The following is a 24,239-nucleotide window of genomic DNA, read 5'->3' as shown; positions in this document are numbered from 1 at the left end:
ATTTTTTAAAAATGTATTTATTTGAAAGGCAGAGTGACAGGGAGAGAGAGAAGCAGAGAGGGATCTTCTGTCCACTGGTTTACTCCCCAGTGCAATATCCAGGGTTGGGCCAGAACAAAGCAAGGAACCTGGACCTCCATCTGAGTCTCCCACATAGGTGGCAGGCACCCAGGGGCTTGGACCATCATCTGCTTCTGTGCAAAGTACATCAGCAGGAAGCTGGATTCGAAGCAGAAGAGCCAAGCATTCCAGCTGGCACTCTGCTATGAGGTGCAGGCATTGCAGGCAGCGGCTTAACCTACTGTGCTGCAACACCCACCCCTAATTTTCTTCTTAATGCAGCTAAATTTTCTTAAAATACTAAACCTCAAGTGATCACCCAAATGAATTGAGTATAGCTGTCCAAATTATTAAAGGCTGAACAGGCTGGTTTCTGGATCTCCTCAGGCCCTTTAGTTTTCACTTTGTGTACCTCTGCCTCAGGCCATTGTCATAAGCTTCCTGGCAGGTCCATCAGAGAACTATGACTCAAAATCAGTTCATGTCATAATTCCGTAGAAAATTTGGGGACAATAGAGACTACAAGTAAGCATGTGTTGGCGAAGTGTATGTAGATTTTAGCTGTCAGTCCTCTTTTCTCCATGTTCACATATATTTTCAGGATAAAATGAAGCCATTGCTAGTTGGCACAGATCTTCAAACAGGCACACCAAAGAAAGACAAAGTGCATCGCTTGCTTCTCATGTGCGAAGCCAGGAAAGCTTCTAAATCCATTTTCCCCTCAACCTTTCCCTGCCCCCACACCTAAAAACAAGAAATCTATAGCTTAGAAGTGGTAGAATCTTTATGAAGAAGCAACTTTTTGTACATTTTTATGGCATGATAACAAGGTGTGAGAAACCATGGCTTTTAGTAAAAATTGTGGTAAAATATACATAGCATAAAATTGACCAGGTTGAGGTATTGTTAAGTGCCTTCACATTGTTGTACAGCCATCAGCACCATCCGTCTCCTGAGCTTTTCCATCTTCCCCAACTGGAACTTTGTACCCAGGAAACACTAATTCTCCTTTCCTCCTCTCCCACAGCTCTTGACAACCATCATTCTGCTGTCTTTGTCTACCATCATTCTGCTGTCTTTGTCTGAGTGCCTCATATTAAGTGGAAGTATACACCATTTGTCCTTTCGTGTCTGGCTTATTTTCACTTGGTGGGACATCCAACTTCATGCTTTTGCGTGTGGATATCCAGCTTTCTCAACACCATTTGTTGAAACCATTACTTTTTTTATATCTAGTGAAATCCATCCCTTCCTTGGCTTGTTGATTTGATATTATATAGTAGGAGATGTAATAGAAGATACTAAATATATGTACATTACTAAGTTAACTGAGGCCTGGATAAACTTGACTTTTGCTTTGGAAACAAAGCAAAAACATTGTGACTGTCTCTGGACAATGCATTTATCAAATCAGTTTTATAAATGTGCAGCTTCTTGAAAAATTTCAAATTAATGCTAAATGGATCTTTTTTTTTTTTCTTTATTTCTAGGCATGGAAGAGGAGATGGTTTGTGTTACGCAGTGGCCGTTTAACTGGAGATCCGGATGTCTTGGAATATTACAAAAATGATCACGCCAAAAAGCCTATTCGTATTATTGATTTAAATTTATGTCAGCAAGTCGATGCTGGCTTGACATTTAACAAAAAGGAGTTTGAAAACAGCTACATTTTTGATATCAACACTATTGACCGGATTTTCTACTTGGTGGCAGACAGTGAGGAGGAGATGAATAAGTGGGTTCGTTGCATTTGTGACATCTGTGGGTTTAATCCTACAGAAGAAGGTAAGCTCAGGACTGTATTATTCCTCATAAGTTCTCCTTGTTTTTGATATATTTTGAAAAAGGCCATAAATTCTATTATTAATTAAGTTATACAATGTAATAGTTTGCTTTATAATAGGAACTTGGTATTTGGAAAAAAGCAGTGAACCTTTTGATCCATTTGGGAAGAAACTTTTTACAGGTTTTAGAGGGAGAAACGTAGTCATTGTGGGGCAGTGTCTAAATTATTGTCCCAAGGAAGAAAATGGCAAGAAGACATAATTAAGAGCTTATTTAAGGGGGGGAGGGCGGTGCTGTGGAGCAGTGGGTAAGGCTGCCACCTGTGGCACTGGTATCCCAAATGGGTTCTGGTTCCAGTCCTTGTAGCTCCACTTCTAATCCAGCTCCCTGCTAATGCTCCAGGGAAAGCAGATGATAGCCTAAGCGCTTGGGCCCCTGTACCTACATGAGAGACCCAAAAGCTCGATTCCTGGCTTCAGCCTGGCACAGCCCTGGCTGTTGTGGCCATTTAGGAAGTGAACCAGCAGATGGAAGATCTCTCTCTCTCTTTGTTTCTCCCTCCCTCCCTCTCTCTCTCTCTCTCTCTCTCTCTACCTTTCAAATAAATAAATGAATGTTTATAAAGAAAAAAAATAAGAGCTTTTTTTAGGGGTTGGTTGTGGTTTAGTGGGTAAAGCTGCCACAAATCCAGCTTCCAGGTTTGTGCCCTGGCTACTCCACTTCTGATCCAGCTTCCTGCTGGTGTCCTGGGAAGGGCTGCAGAATATGGCCCAAGTATTTGGGTCCCTGTACCCACACAGGAGACCCAGAAGAAGCTCCTGGCTTCAGCCTGTCTCAGCCCTGGCCATTGTGGAGACTGAACCAGCAAGTGGAAAGTTTCACTCTCTCAGTCTCTCCCTCTCTCTCTACCTCTTACTTTCAAATAAATAAATACAATTTTTTTAAAAAAAGAGCTTCTTGAATTCCAAGATAAGTATTAAGGTGAGCCAAATAACACCCCTGATTAATTAATTTTTTACCTTAAAAACAGCATTTTATGTGATTCAACCCAATTCCTTAGGTCTTAATTCTTTTAAAAACTACATTACATTATGAAATTATAAAATAACCAAGGTGAGAAACAATCACAAACCACAATGAAAAATTATCAAGCAAATGGTTTATGTAACACAAGTCCTAAAAGGAGCTTGGAGAAAGATCCTCTCAGGTACCTTTATGTACTGTTTTTTTTTTTTTAAAGATTTATTTTATTTATTTGAGAAGCAGAGTTACAGAGAGAGAAAGAGACAGAGATAGAGGTCTTCCATCCGCTGATTCTCTCCCCAAATGGCATCAACAGCCGGAGCTGGGCCTACTCTTAAGCCAGGAACCAGGAGCTTCCTCCAGGTCTCCCACACGTAATGCAGGGGCCCAGGTACTTGGGCCATCTCCCACTGCTCCTCCAGGCCATAAGCAGAGAGCTGAGTCAAAGAACAGCCGGGACACAAACCAGTGCCCACATAGGATGCTGGCACCGCAGGTGGAGGCTTAGCCTGCTACACCACAGTGCCAGCCCCTGCCTGACTGCTTTCTGCCTGTTCTCTTCTATATTCCTCTTGAATCACTCAGAACCCGTGCAGGGGACTCCCATACAAATTTAGGTGTGTAGAGCCAAGAATTGGAAAGGTGAACTAAGTAAGGTCTCTGTCCTTTGTCTTCGTAGTTAGAAAATCATTCCCCCTTATCCACAGAATGTGTGCCAAGACCCCTCCAGTGGATGCCTGAGACCATAGATTATACTGATTCCTATCTATATTATGTTTTTTGAATACATACCTACCTGTGATGGTTTGATTTGTCAATTAGACATGATAAGAGATTAACAATAATAACTATTAGAACAATGATGGCAACATGCTAGAATAGAACTGCCAGCATCCATTCTGTTGTACTTCGGGGCCACTTGTAAGCAAAATAAGGCTAACTTGAGCATGAGCACTATGATGTCACAGTCAATCTGGCTCTGAGATGGCTGCTAAGTGACTAACGGGTGAGTAGGATATACAGCACAGGTGCACCAGACAAAGGGGTGATTCAGTTCCCCAGCCAGATGGCACAAGATTTCATCTGAATACACAGAATGACACATAGCCTAAAACTTATGTACTGTTTCCTTCTGGAATTTTCCATTTAACGAAAGGTAGTTACAGGGAGAGAGAAGTATCTTCTATCTGCTGGTTCACTCCCCAAATGGCCACATGGCTGGGGCTACACCAAGCTGAAGCCAGGAGCCAGGTTTCCATCCAGGTCTCTCGTGTGGGTACAGGGCCCCAAGTACCTGAGCCATTTTGTTCTGCCTTCCCAGGTGCATCTGCAGGGAGCTAGAATATAAGCAGAGCAGCTGGGACTCAAACCTGCCCTCCCATGTGGAATGCAGGTGCCCCAGGCAGCAGCTTAACCCACTGTGCCACAACACCGGTCCCTCAGATAGCACTGGATGGCAGGTAACTGACACCTGGATAAGGGGAGACCACCATACTCACATTTAGAAGTATACGTTTTCAGATGTGTACATTGAGGTGTGCTAGAGATTTCTTGAAGGGTGGAAAAATTGTATTAATAGTCGTCATCAAGATTTGGATTGGAGAAGCAGTACTCATCTCTCAATAAGCCCAGGTCAGCATGCTGCTTCCTGTCTGGCCACTCAGCAGCCCTGGAGAAGGAGCCTTGCTGGGCTGGGGCTAGCCCAGTGAAGGAAACCCCATAGAGAGACCATCTTGAAAACCCCATGAGCAGCAGTGAGAGAGAGGGAAGAAAGCACCCAGTTCCTCTGGGGGTAGGGTTGGGCTGATATTGAACTTGAGCAAAGCCCTCGTGATTTAAAAATTCATCAAGTTGTTTCACAGGGGGAATTGAGGCCGTAGTTGTTTTTGTGAAGTTACTAAACAGAGTACGTGGGCATGCAGGTGCTATTCTAACTTTGGTTAAACTCCTTTCCTTTCCTGTCTGCATTGACAGTCCATGTTTGCGCGGTGGAGAGTTTACAGTCACAGATGAGGTGGCTCTCTTTTTAACGGTTATTTAACAGCTAGTCTGTAAGGATGATTATTGTATTTCGACACCACATTAGTTTCATCATGTGCTGGATTTTCAGTTAAAATAAATTTGTCATCTTCGACCCTTTTCAATGCTGCTGTTGTTCCTTTGCCTGCTGCCTTTCCAGTGTAGAATTTGTTTGGAGCACCAAGGGCTGACTTCTGTCTCCACTGGTTACCTGCATAGCCTGAGCAGTCTGGACGGAGGAGGAGGCCGCTGTTCTCTTCTGTTTTCATAATCCTCCTAGCTCTATTTACCAAAGGGAATGAGATGCTGTCTTAGAAGATAGGCATTCTTCAGTCAAGGGATATGATTGTCTAATTTTTGAAAGCCCATTTCAGGAGGGAGTACAGTTGAGAAGCCCCCACATTAGAATCTCCAGTGCTCTCATGGATCAGTGTGAGGGACTCAAGACTTCACCAGGGATGAGGTGGAAATAGCAGAATTAGCACTACAAGAGGAGCCTGAAGAGGCCACTGAATTAGTTCAATCTCATGATTAAATGTTAAAGGATGAGGAGTTGCTTTTTATGGATAAGCAAATTAAAAGAAAAAAGACTCTCCAGTGTGCAAGAATCTGCGGTTAACTTTGCAGGTTGTACAGCTCAGAGTTTGTTCTCTTTGGCCACTCAGAAGGAAGGAGTATTATCATCCAGGAGCTTGATGAGCACCGAGGAGTCATCTCTGGGAAGAGAAAGGCTTTAGGAAATTGATTCATAAGTTCTCCAAGTTACATGAATTTGCTCAGACTCGGCTCGGCCGTGGGCATTCACTCAACAAATACATATGACAGAGACAAATGGTAAACATGACAGACGTGGAATTGAGCTTGTAGCTTCCTTCATGTAAGGAACAATCCAAAAAAATTCATTGAAGTTGTTGCTAAGTTTAAGTGTAAAGCTGTTGCTAAGTGTAAGTGTGTGTTTGTGTATATAGGTAGTATTTGTGTATATATAGTGTATATGTGTGTGTATATATAGTGTGTATGTGTGTTTATATTTGTGTGTAAATAGTATGTATATAGTGTGTGTACATTGTATGTATGTGTGTATATAGTGTGTATGTGTGTGTACATAGTGTATGTGTATAGTATATGCATATGTACTGTGTGTATAGTGTATGTATGTGTTTATATAGTGTGTGTATGTACGTCTGCGTATATAGTGTATATATGTGTATGTATAGTGTGTATGTGTGTGTGCATCTGTGTATATAGTGTGTATATATGTATAATGTGTATGTATGTGTATAGTGTGTGTATCTATAGTGTGTGTATAGTGTGCATGTGCATCTGTGTATATAGTGTGTGGGTTTGTATGTATAGTGTATATATATAGTGTGTGTGTATATAGTGTGTATGTGTGTATATATAGTGTGTATGTGCGTCTGTGCATATAGTATGTATGTATAAATATAGTATATATGTGTGTGTATCTTTGTATATAGTGTATGTATACTGTGTATGTATGTGTATATAGTGTGTGTATATATAGTGTGTATGTGCATCTGTGTATATAGTGTGTGTATATAATATGTGTATATAGTGTGTATGTGTATATATAGTGTATGTGTGTATATAGTGTGTGTATATATATCATTTGTGGATGTGTGTATATCATTTGTGGATGTGTGTGTAGTGTGTATGTACATATATATAGTGTGTACATATGTGTCTATATAGTGTGTATGTGTGTGTATATACAGTGTGTATACATCATTTGTGGATGTGTGTATATATGGTGTGTGTATGCATGTGTATATATAGTGTGTTTGTGTGTGTATAGTAATACTGTGGAAGTGTGTGAATACAGTTCTCATCCTCACAGAGCTTACAGTCTATGGGACAGACAATCCAGGAATTACAACACTAGTTAACAAGTGCTTTGTTACAGAAAAAAGAGATAATCTCAGATGGCAAAAATGCCTGATTTAGTCTTAAAAGGGGCTGGGAAAAAGCAGGTAGTTTTAAATGGCTTTGTGACGACTGACTATAACTGATCATTACCGAGAACTTTGTTTTGTTCTTAAACAGAACGTTGGCATTTATTTTAAAAGGCAGAATCAGTCAGTCACAGCAAATGTTTGTTTTCACTTTATACATCTTCAACCAGTATGGGGAGGGGTGACTTAATAGCTACAGTGGCCTTTGTGGTGGCAGAACTCCCAAGCTCTTATAAAACCGATTGTATTATGAGTATATTTGAACTGAGTGAAACTCTTATTTTGTAAACTTTTATTTTCACAATGTACAAGGTGTGTAAGTGGATGTTGTAAGAAAACTCACAGTATGATTAATCAAGCTTGATACATGTAGTCTGCTAGTTGGCTACCAAAACAGCTATGCCAAACAGATCACTTGTATCTGTTTATTATAACAAGCCCCTGAAGACTTTAATTGGCAACAGTCTCTACAGTTCGTTCATGAGCTATATCTAAATGCAGCTGAATTATTTTTTTAATTCCATGGTTTAGATTTTTCACAACTTCATCCTAGCTGTCTCCCCAAATTATCACAATTAGCAATGTCTCAATATACTGTATTGGAATATATAGTGATTTTCTTGGAATAAATCAGTGAAAGATACAGAATTCTTCATTGAGTAATATCATGGCGCCTACAAATATTTTGTTGTTCTCTGCAATTTTGGTTTTTGCTGCAAAGTGGCAAAACTGCAAAAAGGCTTTAAAATCAGCCCCCATGTTTCCTTAGGCATTTGTAGTAGCTGACGTTGCGAAACGCTTAAAAAACAAAACAAAACAAAACAAAACAAAACAAAACAAAAATTCACCCACTTGAAGATGTGTGTGAAATTCTAAACAGCAGACAACTGCGGTTATCTTTTATAATCATAGTCCTAACATTAAATGTGACAAGGTAAGTATCAAAATATCTTTGTTCCCTACCTGTTTTATATTGCCGTGTTTACACCTAGACCTCACCCCAGCCTCTTCATAATAGTGTTTTTGTTTTTGCCTGTATCTGTTCCCTGAGCCCTGTGCTCTTCCCACTTGAGAGAGCTGAGTGTGCTCCCGCTCCTGGCTGAAAGCTGGCTAACATCATGAGATGATTTTTTTCACTCTGCTTAAGTTTCAGGCTCAGTGTGGGGAGGAATGGACTGTGCTCTGAGAAAATAAGTATCCCCCATCCCTGTGAGAATAACTAATTTTCCCCTGAAAACAAAAGGAAAGGGGAAAAATCTGACCTGTGTTTTGATTCCAGGAACCTCTCAAAATATCGTTCCCATGTTATTTCCGCTGCCCCAGGTGACCACTGCTATTATTGAATACGCAGAATGCTGGCAGGCTCTGTCTGTTTTTAAATTCGAGCTCATTGAGCTGTGTGTGGTTCCTATGAATGCTTTCCTTTCGTAGATGAGAGGGTAGAAACTAATTTCTTTTGTTTTTCTTGGAAATGTGCAGATTTATTTCTGTGTCTGCAGCACCGAGGTGGAAGCCGTTTAATCTGCTGAGCAAGTGGTGAGCAGCAGAGCCCAGGGCCTGCACAAGGCTCCCCGGCTTTGCGTAGAGGCTCCTGGTCTAGCTGCAGGATGCACCAGTAGAAAGTTACCTCCCAGTTACTTCTTTCAAAATGCCCAGATTTTAGTGCCTTAATTTAAAAAAAAAAAAAAAATTAAGTCTCAGTTTGATGTTCTTTTCTTTTGTAAAGAAGTAAATTAGCACATAAGAGTATACATACATTTCCATTCCTGTAAAGCAGTCTTTTTTAATTGGGGACTTCTCTGTTAACTTTTAATTTTTTTAATTGAGGTGTAACTTACTCCTGTGAAAGGCACAAATTCCAGATGTGACTGCTCCTCTGGTTAACAAATGGCCCATTTGTGCCCCCTACAAGGTTTTCTCAGGACTCGCCGCAGTAAAACCCCTATCCAAATTGTAGCCTCTTTCTGTGTGTGTGCTTCCATCACCATAGATTTGTTTTGCCTATTCTTGAACTTAACAGAAATGGAAACATTGAATGTGGCTGCTTTTTTCCAATATTAGATTTGTGTGATTGGTCCATGTTGTAGCATATAACCATTCTTCATCCTTGGTGGCATTCCATTGTGTGACTATGTCACAAATTACAAATCTCTTCAAATATTGATGGACATGTGGGTTATTTCCAGTTTTCAGATAGTAGGAGGTACTTCAGAAAGTTCATGGAATTGAAAGGTTTTTTTTTTTTCCTTAATATGCCCTTCCCGTGAACTTTTAAAGCACCATTGTACGGATACAGCTGAGGTGAACATTTTCGTGTATATATTTTGATGAACATAAACACCTAGTTTTTGGGCTGTACAGTGTGAGTGGAATTGCTGTGTCAAGGACCATATATATATTTATATGCAGCTTTTGTAGATTTAGCTCTCCAAAGTCATACCGATTAGTTTCCTTCCCATGGTGTATGAGAGCTTCAGTTACTCCATATTCTCATCATTTGGTATTGTCACTTACTAATTTTAGCCTCTCTAATGTGTGTGTAGTAGTGTCTGGTGGCTTTGATTTGCTGTTTTCTTGAGGACCAGTTCAGCTGGAGAGTAGATTTGCTCGTTTTTCCTTTGTGTTTTTATTACACATTTTCAGGCCATTTCCTCTGAGATCTTTTTTTTTTATTTTTAAATTTATGTTTAGGGAATACAAATTTCATAAGTACAATTTTAGGAATATAGTTATCCTTCCCACCGTACCCTTCCTCCCACTCCCATCCCTCCTCCTCCCTCTCCCATTCCCAGTCCCATACTTCATTAAGATTCATTTTCAATTAACTTTGTACACAAAAGACCAACTCTATACTGAGTAAAGATTTCAACAATTTGCACACAATATACACACACAAACTGTTTGAAAACTAGTTTTACAGTTAACTCATAATACAGCTTTTGAGGACAAAGGTCCTGCATTAGGAGTTACTGCACAGTGACTCCTGTTAATTTAACAATTAACATTCTTATATATGATATCAGTGACCACCTGAAGCTCTTGACATGAGCTGCCTAGGCTAGGGAAGTCTTTTGAGTCCACAAAGCAAAGTGGAAGTTCTCTCCTCCCTTTAGAGAAGAGCACATCCTTCTTTGATGGCCACTTCTTTCTGCTGGGATCTCACTCACAGAGCTCCTTCATATAGAACATTTTTTGCCACCGTGTCTTGGCTTTCCATGCCTGAAATGCTCTCATGGGCTTTTCAGCCAGACCAAGAAGCCTTAAGGGCTGATTCTGAGGTCAGAGTATTACTTAAAGCGATTGCCATTCTATGAGTCTGCTGTGCGGACTGCTTCCCATGTTGGAACATGCTCTCCTTTTTAACTCTATCTGTTATTATTACCAGGCACTTGATCCTATTTATATGATCACTTTAAGACTTAATCCCATCTATATTTTCACTTTAACACTTAATATGTCCTCTGAATCCTGATTCATTGAGTCTTCTGTGGTATGATCTAGGCATATATTTCTAGAATACTCCTTAGGTGATTCGGATGCCATCGCACCTCTGGATAAGAATTATGGCATTCGTCAGCATTGCCTGAGGGTCTGCTTTAAAGTCTTCAGGAATGCGTTCACAACCTTTTAAGGAGATTGCCAAGGCACATAAGGAGATAGTTTTTCTGCTTAGAACACACAGACTGTGATGCAACAAGAGTCTTTAATAGTTGTTGAAATCAGTTGCAGAAACTACAGTTCACTTCACTGAAAATCTCAGCCACTGCTGTTTCTTGTTTGTAGCCATTTGTTAGATTTACCTTTATAAAATGTTATTCCATTTGAAAAATGATGTCTTCAGAAGTGAGGACATGGTTATGCTAGTGTTAATGACAGCACTTACTCTCAGTAGACTGTTACTTGCTAAACTAAACATGGATCTGTTCAAAATGCTTCTCTTTAAAGAGAAGGGAAATTTTACAACACACCAGGTAAGTCAGTTATCAATAGAAATGGTAATCTTGAACTATTTACTTTCAATTATGAACATGAAGATGAAACTTTTTACCACAGAAGCCAAAATATATTCAATCAGCATAGGTAGCCTGTCTTCAGAGAAAAAAATCTCTGCCAGTCTTCTGCCAATAGCATGGGCAACTGTGGGGAGCAACTGGGAGCAACTCGGACTAGACTAAGTTACTGGAATTAAGACTTATTCTATGCATCTGCTTTCCCACAATATGGCGCTGAGAAGGGAAACAGCTTCTACACAGCTGCCTCCAGTTCAACCAATAAACTGTGGGACCTGCTCCTGATTGGAGGAGAGCAGCGTACTCGGCGTGTGGGTAGCAGAGTTGGGATTGGTGGAAGAGGACTATAAAGGAGGAGAGAGACGGCATGCACCAGGAACATCTAAGGGGAACACCTGAGCAGCCCCCGAGAGAGCCGGCCGGCGGTGTGCCGCTCCCCCGCGGAAGTGGGGAATGTGGCAGGGGGAACCGCCCTTCCACGGAGGTGGAAGGGTCAGTAGCCAACCCGGGAAGAACCAGCAGCAAACCCGGGGAGGGCCGAGCAGACGAAAGAACAGCGCAGGGTCCTGTGTCGTTCCTCCACGAAGACGGGGAGCGACAGGCAACACCTTAGTTCTATATTTGCATGCTTAGGTACAGTGAGTTAGTGACTACAGATTTGGAAAACTTACCACCTTACTATGGATACAAAAGAGTAGCATGTGTCTCCTAGGGCTGGAGCCATTTCATTTTTCTTAAAAAGTGATTCTTTTGAATGGAAGCGTTGTCTAGGTAGGTACTGCAGCTTCCATGAAGGACACAAATACCAGGCTTTCTGGTGTTGAATAGTGTAAACCCATGTATCAGGCTGGGCATCACATGGGCCAGTCTTCCATTTGTGGATCTTCTCTTCACGGAAAGCTGTTCACCGAAAGGCTTTCCTTAGCAGTACTCATTAGCCTTTCAAGTAAATTTCAATTAGAAATTTGCTCCAGCACAGCTTATTAGAGCTTTAATGGGTGTTAAGTATATTCTTCATGTCCTCTGAATTAAGAGCTAAGGAATAACTTTACACACATAAGCGGACCCGACACCAATGTTTGGTTCTTAGAAAGTGAATACCCACATTAACTTAGATAGAGCAGAAAGTCAGAAACTCACACAAGGTGGAAAGCAAATGGTCTGCTCCAGTACTTGTAGAGGAGCAGTAGGTTACATCTCTTGATAAAGTACAACGAAATTTCTTTTTTTCAAGCCATGTGCTTAAGTTTGACCAGAAATTTTATGTTAGAGAATAATAATTACACAATGAAATATTTGTCTTAATATACATTACTGAGTATATGAAAGGTCTCCCTTCCATGGGAATGTTAATTTTTTGAAGATTTTATTTATTTATTTGAGAGGCAGAGTAACAGAGAGAGGGGGAGACAGAGGAAGGTTTTTGATCCTCTGGTTCACTCCCCAAACAGCTGCAACAGCTGGAGCTGGGCTGTCTAAAGCCAGGAACCAAGAACTTCTTCTAAGTCTCCCACATGGATGCAGGGGCCCAAACCTTTAGGCTATCCTTTGCTGTTTTCCCAGGCCAAGGCAGAGAGCTGGAATGGAAGAGGAGCAGCCAGGACTTGAACCAGGGTCCAAATGGGATGCCAGCACTGCAGGCAAAGGTTTAGCCCACTACACCACAGTGCCAGCCCCAGGCATGTGTATTAATGAAAAAACCTATGCAGAGATTTCAAAATTTTTTGCACCAAAGTAAACTGATCTTTTGATCCTATTTCCTATGAACTTTTTGAAGTATTCACATATGTTCCATCAAATAGGGTCAAATGCAGGTTAGTTGGCTTATTAAATTAATAGAAAGGGAGGATGAGCATTTGATGCATCAGTTTAGACCCTTCCTGGTATGCCCACATCCCATCTCAGAGTGTCTGGAATCATGTGTCAGCTCCACCTCTGATTCCAGCTCTCTGCTGATACATACCCTGGGAGGCAGCTGGTGATGGCTCAAGTATTTGTGTCTCTACCTGGATTGAGCAAGACCTGGATTGAGCTCCCTGTTCTGACTTTGGCCTGGTCCAACCCCAGCTCTTACAGGCATTTGAGGGAAGGGTGAACCAGTGGATGGAAGAGTACGTTCTCTCTGAGTGTCTCCATCTCTCTCACTTCTCCCTCTCGCCCTTTCTCTCTCTGTCTGCCTTTCCAACAAACTTTCTAAACATTTAATCCCCAGAGAGGGGTAAAATGTCATTTCTAGCTTCTCTTTCTAGTTTCTAACTACCAAGAGAAGCTTCTCTTGGCAGTTAGAATAAATCATGCTTTTTGATGTCTTCATGAATTAACTGTAATATTTATATACGTGCTATAGCAACATTCACTTAGCTCACTTTACAGCTCTTCTTCCTAGGCACAGACTGTATCCTAACTGTGAAGCTCGAATAGTAACACATTAATAAGACTTTTTAAGAATAGCAGTGTATCTCTAATCATGGGTCCCAATAACAAACAAGAATCAGAGCACCTGTGCTGATTATGCCTTACGTGTGGTAAATGCTGAAAAAAAAGTTTCATTCATGGGAGAAACTCACTGAGCATTTTCTCTGTGTGGTTTTAGAAGAGCTCAAAGCAAGGAGTCCAAATCTATAAGACCCATTCACCTGCATGTGCAGTTTGGGCTCTGCTTCTTGGAATTCTGCAAGCCTTACCAGATGCTAATTAATTGAAAACTATTTTCAGTTTGAGAATTTTGCCTGAGTAAATAGGAGTTAATTTCCAAATTTTAAACTTTTAATTCCATTTTATGACAAGTCTTCAAAAGGGCTTATCTTGAAAAATATAATACCTATATTATGTCGAGTTAATTTTTCTTTCTTGTTTATGGAAGGTAAGAACAGAAAAATGAATTTTTAGCTATTTATACAATTTATTGCTGTAACTTCAGTGTTTACTCTTAGCACTTGTAGTCACATTTATTAGGTATTGATTATAAAATGGTGTATACAGCATACACCATGAAATGGGTGAGTTGCTGTTTTGGTTCAGTTGAAAATATTCAGAGATTTATTTATGGGGATTTCAAATGTCACAGATTAAATAGTAATTCATAGTAAACCCTTAAAGAAGACATTAAGAAAAATATATACTACATGGAGGAGAAAAAAACTAGCAGAAGGACCAGAAAGCAGTCAATGTATCACATAGGCTATATTCACAGTGGGTTTTATGTACTACCTTCCTCTGAAGTAGAAACATGTTAGAATTGAATGATCTAGTTAAATTTTTAGTTCAACCAGTACAATAACAAGCTAAACACTAGAAATACATCACTGTATAAAGCCATATGAATTCTAATATTCTGTAACCCTAAAATAAATTTTGAAGATGATTGTTTTTATAGATCACACATTTCCTTTAATATTTTTTCTAAAATTGGTATCTATACACTAATAATTGAGCAGTTCATCTTAAGTGGGAGAAGAAAACCACCCAAACCAAGCCATCACATCTGTCTGACCTTGTTTTATTAACATCAGTGCAACCACCTAATTCTTAGCTTTCTGTTTCTTTCACTTGTGAATGATGAAAGTAGTTTTGTCCTCTTTATAGCTACAGGATCCTCAATTTTCTGAAAAGAGGCCTGGGATTCCAAGATTGCTTAAAAAAAAAAAAAAAAAAAAGAAGGGCCGTGTTCATAGTATGTGAAGATGTGTAAGAGGCAAGAGCTAGAGAAAAACTTGGATTATATTCCCTACCAAGCTTATGAAAGCAAAGACCTTCAAACAGCCATGGAAGGCAACCCCTACCATTACAATCAATACTGGCACACAACGGGGCTTAAAAGGGACTGGGGATAGGGAAGTGGAGTGGATGTGTGGTTCAGCATTTCACTACTTGAGATGCCCACCACCCATAATGGAATGTCTAGTTCAGCTCCTGGCTCCTCCATTTTTAGGTCCAGCTTCCAGCAAATGCTCACCCTGGGAGGCAACAGACAATGGCTCAAATACTTGTATCCCACTACCCACAAGGCAGACCCAGATTGAGGAGCCAGCTCCTGGCTTTGGCCTGGCCCTGCCCTGTCTGTTGAGCATTCGGGTTATGAATTAGTGGGTAGAAGACTTCTCTCTTTCCATCTTTCTGTCTCTCTCTCTGCCTTTCAGATAAAATGAAAATAAATAAATAAAAAGGAGAAGAGGAGACCATTCTACCACGTTGGTCCAACTAATGAACTGTCCTCAGGGTTTCAGTCTTGGGGGTTATTTTACTCATGTTAATTTCACTGTATGCGTATGTAATGTTTTGTTGTGAAAAATCTCAGTGTCAACCCAGCTTTTCCTGTTTGTTTATTTCAGGTTTGTGTATTCATGCAGTATATAAGCATTTGCCTCTCTCTGGGTTGCTCCCAGCCTTCCATTCAGTCCTAACCGGACTCATAGAGCGTTTTTCTTCTGCACCCTTAAAATTATACTTGGTTGCCTCAGTGCTGTCAACAGCATTTTACTTCTGGCTCTTCACCTTGTTTCCACATTACTTCATTCTGCACGAATCTGTGTTCTCAGAACATAGCTAAGCTTAGTACGCTACTTCTTCAGAAACCATGGAAGTGCTGCAGGCGAGTCCTTAAAGGGCAGATGGGGCTGTGAGCTGAGGGACCAGGTGATGCCCTGATGCTTGGACTTCCCAGGGCACGACTAGAATGTGTTTTACTAGTCCAGAATTAAAACTATTTCTCCCTAGTCCATGGACATGTGGAAAGACCAAAAAAAAAAAAAAAAAAAAAAAAATTGGGTCAAGAGTTGACCTCAGTACTCAGAGAACCACGGGCCTGGGAATGGGTCTCCTCAAGAGGGTGGACTTGGCCTAGGAACACTTTGTTATAGAAAAATCTGTCCTGCTAAGGCTGCAGAACACCTTCATTCCTGTGGCCTGAACACTAAAGACTGCTCAAGACGAGGTTAACCGTGTCGTTTTTAGAGCCACTGGAATGGTGAAAGACTCCTCTTAAATCTCTTTGACAAGAACCAGTTAGGTCCTGTATAAATGTTGCCATTTAGGCAGTATTTGTTTTAACTGACATTGTCATGGTTTACTCTTTTTTTTTGTGTTGAACTAACTTGTCGCCACACTTTAAAGCAGCTTTGTTTTAAAAGTGAAAATGTGATAGACAGTGTCGGTTAAACGTTGGTGTTGCAGAGCCTGTGAAGCCGCCTGGCATCTCCCTACAAGCACCAGCTGATTTGCCTTTAGCTATAAACACGGCACCACCGTCCTCCCAGGTGGATTCGTCTGCTGCTCTACCTCCTTCCTATCAGCTGATCAGCCTTCCACCACCCCCGGAAACTCTTGGCATCCAGGAGGATCCCCAAGACTACCTCTTGCTAATCAACTGTCAAAGCAAGAAGCCTGAACCCACCAGGTAAATTGTGTGTGCTGTGCTTGTGTGCACCTCCCTTTAAGCCTGTTAACCCTCGACGTGAAGGTTTTGATGACCCATTGGTACAGGTGTACGTTTCAGGTGTGTAAGAGGGTTATGTTGCTGTACTAATGAGCCCTGATACTCAGATTTTTGCTGAAGAAACCCAGTGCTTGCCATTCTGGCAAAGAGAACAGTAGTGCCTGCAAGGCTGTCCTGGAAATCTGTCTACTCCGCCATAGTCTGTTACAGACTCACAGCATTACTTGCTTAACAGATGTCACTGACTTATAAATGGTGATCTTGCTCCATTTCTTATGTGATTGTAAACCAGCCAAGGGTCATCTTTTGTTTCTGAAGAAGGAGAGGAGTACCTACTACTAGAAGACTTTGAGAGCAAAACGATTCCATTGCAGTGAGTGTGTTGTGATTGTTTTGGATCAGTGTGAGAAATTAATCATACAGGTAAAATCCCAATATAGCAAATTCTATGGAATATACAAATGGGGTGTTAGTGAAATTTTTTAAATCAAATACATTGCTTAAAACTGTGGTGAGGCAGAGCTGGCCTCCAACTTGACTCTGCCAGTCTTTAAGTTGAAGCAAGTGTGTGGATTTAAGTGCTTGACCGGAGGGGCCATAAAGCCTTGCCCAAACCCATGGGTTCGCTGGTTTTTTCCCCCTCCCTGCCCCCACACCCCTCTCCTCTTCTAAGCTAAAGGTGTTTTAATTTGGTCATCTGTGCCATTTGATGTTAAGTATTTGGAAGGCTGAGATTGACAGGCAATCAGAGGGCAGGTGTTTTTGGTTTTGTTTTGTTCTTGTCCATTTTTTGCCTCCCTGTTTTTTTCTTTTTAAACTATTTAACAAAAAAAAAAAGCCGGAGGTGAGCATTTGGTACAATAGTTAAGACTCTTCTTGGGATGTCCAGCATCCCAATCAGACTGCCTGGTTGAAATCTTGCCTCCACTTCTGATTCAGACTTCTGCTGTACATCCTGGAAGGCAGCAGTAACATCCTTGCCACTTACATGCAACACCTAGATAGAGTTCTTGGCTCTTGGCTTCAGCCTGGCCCAGTCTCTGCTGTTGTGGGCATTTATGGAATGGCCAGCAGATAAGAGGGCTCTGTCTCTCTCTCAGCCTTTCACATAAAAAAAAAGTAAATAAATACTTTAAGAAACAACAGGAAAACAATATTCAACAGACCAACCTGTGCTTTTAATAGTTACATGACACTTAGTGATGCCATCAATTGGGTATATTTATTTATAGCTAAAAAGTGGGGTTAAGCTGTGGAATAGTAGATATGTTTTTAAGACAGGGTCACTAGATATTAAGCATTGCTACTTTTTTGTAAAAGGCAATTTTTTTAATGTAAAAAGTGATTACTGCTAGTGTAGGATCAGACTTTTTAAAAAATGTTTCTGTAGAAATTGTTATTATCCACAAAATGGTTTCTGTGAACCCTTCTGTGAGATCATGGATGGAAACTCCTTAGAAAAGTGCCAAAAGTGGAATTCTGTACATTTGTTGTAATGGGATTTTACTTTTAAGACCAAAAGAGATTTTGTTTTATAAATCAATGCTAGTTAATACTATCAAATTCTAACTTGATTGTGCTTGTTTGCTGTGAGGATTTCAAATTACCCACTTGCAATTTTGTTACCTGTGCTACTAACTGAATTTTTATTTGACGGAGATTCACAGTTATTTTTCAGTATCAACTTTAACACGCCAACAGCTGAGTGACAGTTTTCAGTGCATGTTCTTTTATACGGTGTCTGTCTTTGACTTCACCAGGATCACAGCTTTCCTGGTGCAGCAGAAATTCTGTTCAAAATCATCACCTAAATATAGTTTGCAAAAGTGACAGGTAAATAACAAATATTTATGAGGCACTCACTGTGTGCCCGCTATTATGCTTGGCACAATGAAGGTACAAGATAATTCCGTAAGATACCCTCTAGATACGGGTGCCTTTGAAGATTATGAATAGGCTGTGCAGAAGTTGCAACATGCAAACAGTCAGTGTTTGTAGAGGAAGGCAGTACATGGGAGTTACCTTACAAACTACTCATCCTATGAGACTCAATTCAGACCTGTACTTTCTGGGATGCATTCCCACAAACTCCCAAGTTGGAATAAATGTCACAGTAGATCTTTATGGCACCCTAATTGCCCCACCCTATCTCTGTTTTATCACAGTATTAGAAACAGTTGGCTATTTTTACTAATTCTCCGCTAAGCTAGTCAGAGCGAGGAGCTTTAGTTATTACTCACTGTGCCTCTAGCTTCTCTCAGCTCCTGCATTTGAAGAAAACTAAGTGCAAATTTTGGAATATGTGTAGGTGCATGAGAAATGCCACAAAGAGTCAGTACTCCTGCTTTTAAAGAGGGAGAAACAAGCTTCACCAGAAGAGAAGGATTTAATTACACGTACACCTGCTGACGCGGGAAGGCTATCCTTAGTAATTTGAAGGAAAGGAGAGGCAGGAATGAGCATGGTGGGAGGAAGATGATAAGGAGGGCCCGTGTGGAGGCCAGGGCTCCAATGTGGGGGAGGGATACAGCGTATGGCAGCCAGGTGAAATAGAGCCAGGTTATTAGTGGTCTCCATGCCAAGTGTAGTAATTTTGGCCTTACAGTTCCTGCAGCCTGTAGGTGAGTGATCTGAAGCCTGCATTTTGCAAACATTAGTCTTAGAGACATAGAGTAAGGTGGTCCCATGGAGAGACTGCAAGAGAGAGAAGCTAGAGGAGAGTTGGGTTAGGAGGGCTCGGAAATGTGGCTCTCGGCGGTCACAGGCCTGAAGTCAGGCAGTGGCAGTGAAAACCGGCAGAGGGGTGGCTGTGCTGGCAGAAGGAGGGACTCCGTGCCTGAGTGACAGTGGGGGTCAGAGAGAAGAAATTGAGCTAATTGGCTTGTGAGCCTGGAGAATCGGGATAAATTAGGATGATGCTAGTCAGGAAAAACAACCGATTTGAGAAGTAACTGAATTTAGCTTGGGACAGATGAGCAAATACTGGCATAAACAGAATTGCCAGTTTGGAAATACAGGACACCAAATTTGGTGAGAAGATGGGAGCTGTTGGTGTTCAAAGAAGGTGAGATGACGGACTAGGAGGATTCCCTAGGGGCACATTTAGGACAGCATTAGGGGATTGAAGGCTGAGGGCCATTCCCAGGTGGAGAGACAGAAGGAGTCAGGAAACAAGAGCAGCCTCGTGCAGTGGAGGATGGCCCAGGTCCTTGGGCCCTGCACCCCATGGGAGACCAGGATAAGCACCTGGCTCCCGCCATCGGATCAGCGGCAGCCATTGGAGGGTGAACCAACGGCAAAGGAAGACCCTTCTCTCTGTCTCTCACTGTCCACTCTGCCTGTCAAGGAAAAAAAAAAAAAACAGCCTCAGGGAGGGAGAAGGGAAATCCGGGTGGCACAGCAGGGGCCTCTCAGCCTAGTGGGGAGGGGCTTCAAGGAGCAGGTGATGATACACAGGGCCAGGTGAAGCTAGGAGGTCAGGGAAGTTGACTATCCCAAGTTACTTAGAAAATATTGTGTAAGGTCCTACAGAACTTGGGACAACATGCACGAGCAGTTTGGGTATCTTGTCTAGCATTAAGAACGTGAGCGAGTGTGCTTGCATTTTGTATTGTTAGCTTCCTCTTGGCTTACTCTGAAGGTGACACCTCCAAGTGCAGAGACTGCAAATGTGGCCGAAGCCTAAAATATCCTCTCATGGGATCTCTTAAGGTTGATTGTTGTTTGAGGGTGGTTAACCCTGTGATCCTGGTTCCAGTGTTGGCTAAACAACTGATAGAAATAGTAGTAACAGGGAGGAAACGTGACACCTGTGCAGTTACCCCCTGACTGTAGCGTTGAATTTATATATGTGTTGAATTTATTCGATACAGGTAATCATTAGACTTCTAGTTTCACAGGACAACAAATTTGCCACTGGCAGGTTAAAGAGCAACGGATCAGCTTTATAAGTTGCACTGGTCTTTGCATGTTCTCCAGAGGAAATGCTTTTCCTTGTCTATGCCTGAATCATTTACCTTCCCCAGAGTTCTGTAGTGCCTAATTGCAGTGCTTAAGGGATTGTGGTTTTATGCGTAGATTTCATAGAGGGAGGAGCTGGGGGGTGTGGACAGGAATTAAGGAGAATGCTTTTGGCGGGTTTGTGGTGGTGGTTCTGTTGTCTGGTATATAATCATAAAAAGCTAAAGATATTTGTGCTTTAAATCTTACCACACACACCAAAAAAAAAAAAAAAATCTAATGAGAAAAGCCATCTATTTGATTGCTAAGCTGTGTACATGTTTGTCAAGGCTGTATAACTGTCCTCACCGCATTTTCTTGTTTATTGACGATTTTTACGTAGAACACACGCGGATTCTACAAAATCCACCTCTTCTGAAACAGACTGCAATGATAACGTCCCTTCTCACAAAAATCCCGCCTCCTCCCAGAGCAAACACGGAATGAATGGTTTTTTCCAGCAGCAGATGCTGTATGACTCCCCGCCGTCGCGGGCTGCGTCGCTGTCCGTGGACCCCAGCCTTTACAACCTGCCCAGGAGCTACTCCCACGATGTTCTACCAAAGACATCTCCCTCGAGTACCGAAGCAGATGGGGAACTCTATGTTTTCAATACCCCGACCGGCATATCGAGCTTAGAGACTCAACTGAGGCATGCCTCCATCAGTTACGACATTCCGCCAACACCTGGTAATACTTACCAGATCCCACGAACATTTCCTGACGGGACCTTGGGACAGACGTCAAAGCTAGACTCTATTCCAGATATTCCCCCGCCTCGGCCGCCGAAACCGCACCCGGCTCACGACCGATCTCCTGTGGAAACGTGCAGCCTCTCCCGCACAGCCTCGGACACGGACAGCAGTTACTGCGTCCCTACAGCAGGGATGCCGCCGTCACGTAGTAACACCATTTCCACCGTGGAGCTGAACAAATTGCGAAAAGGTCAGCTTCTGCTCTGAGAGAGGTTGGCGAAAGCAAGCCTGGGTCTTCTGAATGTTAGCCCTTTTTGTAGCGTGATGGTCAATGACACTCCTTTTATTCCCTTCAGCTGTGCAGTTAGCCAATCACCTAGCACAGGTACCAGAGTCTCAGATGGCTGGCTGGGGAGACACGTGTGTGCACCCAGGTGTGCAGGCATGCCCTGCTGGAAAGGATACAGTGTGACCTCAGTGATGCCTTCCTGCCTCAGCGAGCCCACGCATCTCGCTCTCCCACTTCTCCTGTGTCCTGGGTGGGCAGGCCCTCTGCTGGGGCAAAGGGGCAGGAAATAGCCCAGCCGAAAAAGACTCTCCAACTCACACCCTTTCCTATACTGTGTGCCGTTATGGCCACTGAGGTGTCACATCTGTTGGGTTCTGTTTCCTTCCTTTATATATAACCCGATTTTACACTGTGTCTAACAGGCGAGATTCTGTTCCAGTCAAGCCATTATGTTTTTTGTTGGTGTGACTTTTGTTTGCTTTTGAAGTACTGAATCTTCTCTCCCCTTATCACTACCCACTTCACGTACTGCTAGTGAGTATACCCCTGACCTAGAGCCTGCAAGCAAAGGTTACAGACTTTAGGGCAAAAAGGGGGTCTAGATTATTCTCAGACTTTCTTGAAATGCTGAAAATAGAAAGCCAATGTTTTAATGCACATACTCTAAAAACTCTTTGCTAAATTTTCTGTATTTTGCAGTTTTTTCCAGCTATCTTACAGAAGATAAAGATTTAATGTTCCATGAATAGTCCTTATAAAAGTGCCTGTGTACCTATTCAATACCAGGTTAATAGATTTATTTGAAAGGCAGAGTTACAGTGAGAGAAAGAGAGATCAATCTTCCATCTGTTTCACTCCCAGATTGCCGCAATGGTCAGGGGCTGTGCCAGACCAAAGCCAGGAGCCAGGAGTTTGTTCTGGGTCTCCCACATGTATGCAAGGGGCCAAGCACCTGGACCATCATCCTCCGCTGTTTTCTCAGGCACATTACCAGGGAGCTGGATCAGAAGTGGAGCAGCCTGGACTAGAACTGGTGCCCATATGAGATGCCAGCGTAGTAGACAGTGGCTTTACCCACTACACCACAGTGCCAGCCCCAACACCAATTTCTAACTCCCTTTTTGAAATAACTATATAAACTAGTTATAAGTTAGTGAGATAGAAGTAAGGTTGAAGTTGGCTTAGAAGATGAGAAAATAAGGATGGGCAATTTGGCACAGTGATTAAGCCACTGCTTGGGATGTCTGCATCCCATATTGAAGTGCCGGGATTCAAGTCCCAATTCTCCCTCCTTTCCGGTTTCCTGATAATGCACACCCTGGAAGCAGCACCCAAGTACTTGGGCTCTGCCACCCACATGGGAGACCCAGATTGAGTTCCAGGTTCCTGGCTTCAGCCTCACCCAGTCCTGGCTGTTGCAAGCATCTGGAGAGTGAACCCGCAGATGATCTCTCCCCACTCCTTCCCCTGTCTCTTTCTCGCTGCCTTTCAAATAAATAAAACTTTTTAAAGTTAAAATATAGGAAAATAAAAGTACTGTCTGTCTCCCCCATCTTTAGATACCATCTCATCCCAGGCTTAGACATTCACTCGATAATCAGCTATGACATTGGTATTGGCTAGCATTTCTGTGTCTATTTTTTAGTGATTTAATAAGCTCGTTCAACATCTTCTTTGACTATCCTTTTTAAAATCTGTGCACATGGATGCACGTATGCATGTGTGTAGAGATTGGTTCATTCCTGCCTACTTAAGAGTTGGTAAAGATGGGAAGAAATGATAGTTTGTTCTTTGTTTTAGATGCTAGTTCTCAAGACTGCTATGATATTCCACGAACATTTCCAAGTGATAGATCTAGCTCCCTTGAAGGCTTCCATAATCACTTTGTAAGTATAACTGACCTTGGCATCTTTGAGTGCTTGTCAAAATCTTTGTACTCAGTATCCTGAGACTAAAATGAAATCATGAAGTAAAAGTACCTGCAGATGGCTTTGATTGGATGTGACTTACGATTGTGTTTTGACATTTGACAGTTTTTGTTTATTAAAACAAATGTATATGTGTTTTAGAAAATCAAAAATGTGTTGACAGTGGGAAGTGTGTCAAGTGAAGAAATGGATGAAAATTATGTTCCAATGAATCCCAACTCACCACCACGACAACATTCCAGCAGTTTTACAGAACCAATTCAGGAAGCAAATTATGTGCCAATGACTCCAGGGACATTTGATTTTTCTGCATTTGGAATGCAAGTTCCTCCACCTGCTCATATGGGCTTCAGGTCCAGCCCAAAGACACCTCCCAGGAGGCCAGTTCCCGTTGCAGACTGTGAACCACCCCCCGTGGACAGGAACCTCAAGCCAGACAGGAAAGGTAAGGAGTCTCTGGAGAAGTGGAAGGATGGGGGATATCGTGTCATAAAATCCAGAACAGAACTGGGACTAGAATGTCGGGAAGAGATCGTATTACCTTAGTGGTGAACTTAATCAAGTGAAGCAGGGCTGCTGTTTATAGATTAATAGTTATTATGGCACGTGTTGATGACCTGGTGAGATTCATAAGTCTCCTATCTCTAGGGAAGAGGTTACAAATTAAAATAGCCACAGGGGTTAGCAGGAAGCATGAATGCCTTTGCTCCATCTAAACAGAGTAACTTATTGCTGCTCTACTGCAATCCTTTATTGAATTGTGACGATAGGGCTCCACCCAGGCAAATCTTCTGGTATCACAGGAAAAAAAAAAAATGGGGGATTTTGTATACGTGATCTGATTTCCAATGTTCTACTTTAATTGCTTTTATGTAATTACATTATATTTTTTATGTAACTAATTTGATTTTTAAAAAGAAACATTACAAACCAAACAATTCTCCAAGCTAGATAGTGGCCACTAGCTACTATTTTGTAGCCTCTTCGCCAGAGTATATGATATCAAATCAGATTTAAGATTATT

General features: G+C 41.8%; 1 protein-coding gene across 6 annotated transcripts in view; it reads left to right on the top strand.

Annotated features, from left to right (window-relative positions):
* The window catches only part of GAB1 (GRB2 associated binding protein 1), a 132,335-nt gene that overhangs the window by 88,138 nt on the left and 19,958 nt on the right, over window positions 1-24,239 (top strand). For 4 of the 6 annotated variants that reach the window (XM_017347322.3, XM_002716934.4, XM_070047490.1 and 1 more), the window contains exons 2-6: window positions 1,551-1,845; window positions 16,043-16,265; window positions 20,647-21,248; window positions 23,088-23,173; window positions 23,357-23,660. In XM_017347322.3, coding sequence (XP_017202811.1) covers window positions 1,551-1,845; window positions 16,043-16,265; window positions 20,647-21,248; window positions 23,088-23,173; window positions 23,357-23,660 — 1,510 coding nt within the window. Of the gene's footprint in view, window positions 1-1,550; window positions 1,846-16,042; window positions 16,266-16,596; window positions 16,678-20,646; window positions 21,249-23,087; window positions 23,174-23,356; window positions 23,661-24,239 lie in introns of all 6 variants that reach the window. The other 2 variants (XM_017347321.3, XM_017347320.3) reach the window with 1 other exon arrangement.

Source organism: Oryctolagus cuniculus, chromosome 8 (assembly GCF_964237555.1).
Source record: "Oryctolagus cuniculus chromosome 8, mOryCun1.1, whole genome shotgun sequence".
NCBI classification, from domain to species: domain Eukaryota; kingdom Metazoa; phylum Chordata; class Mammalia; order Lagomorpha; family Leporidae; genus Oryctolagus; species Oryctolagus cuniculus.
The sequence above is the reverse complement of the archived record's forward strand: the minus strand, read 5'-3'. Positions and strand labels throughout refer to the sequence as shown.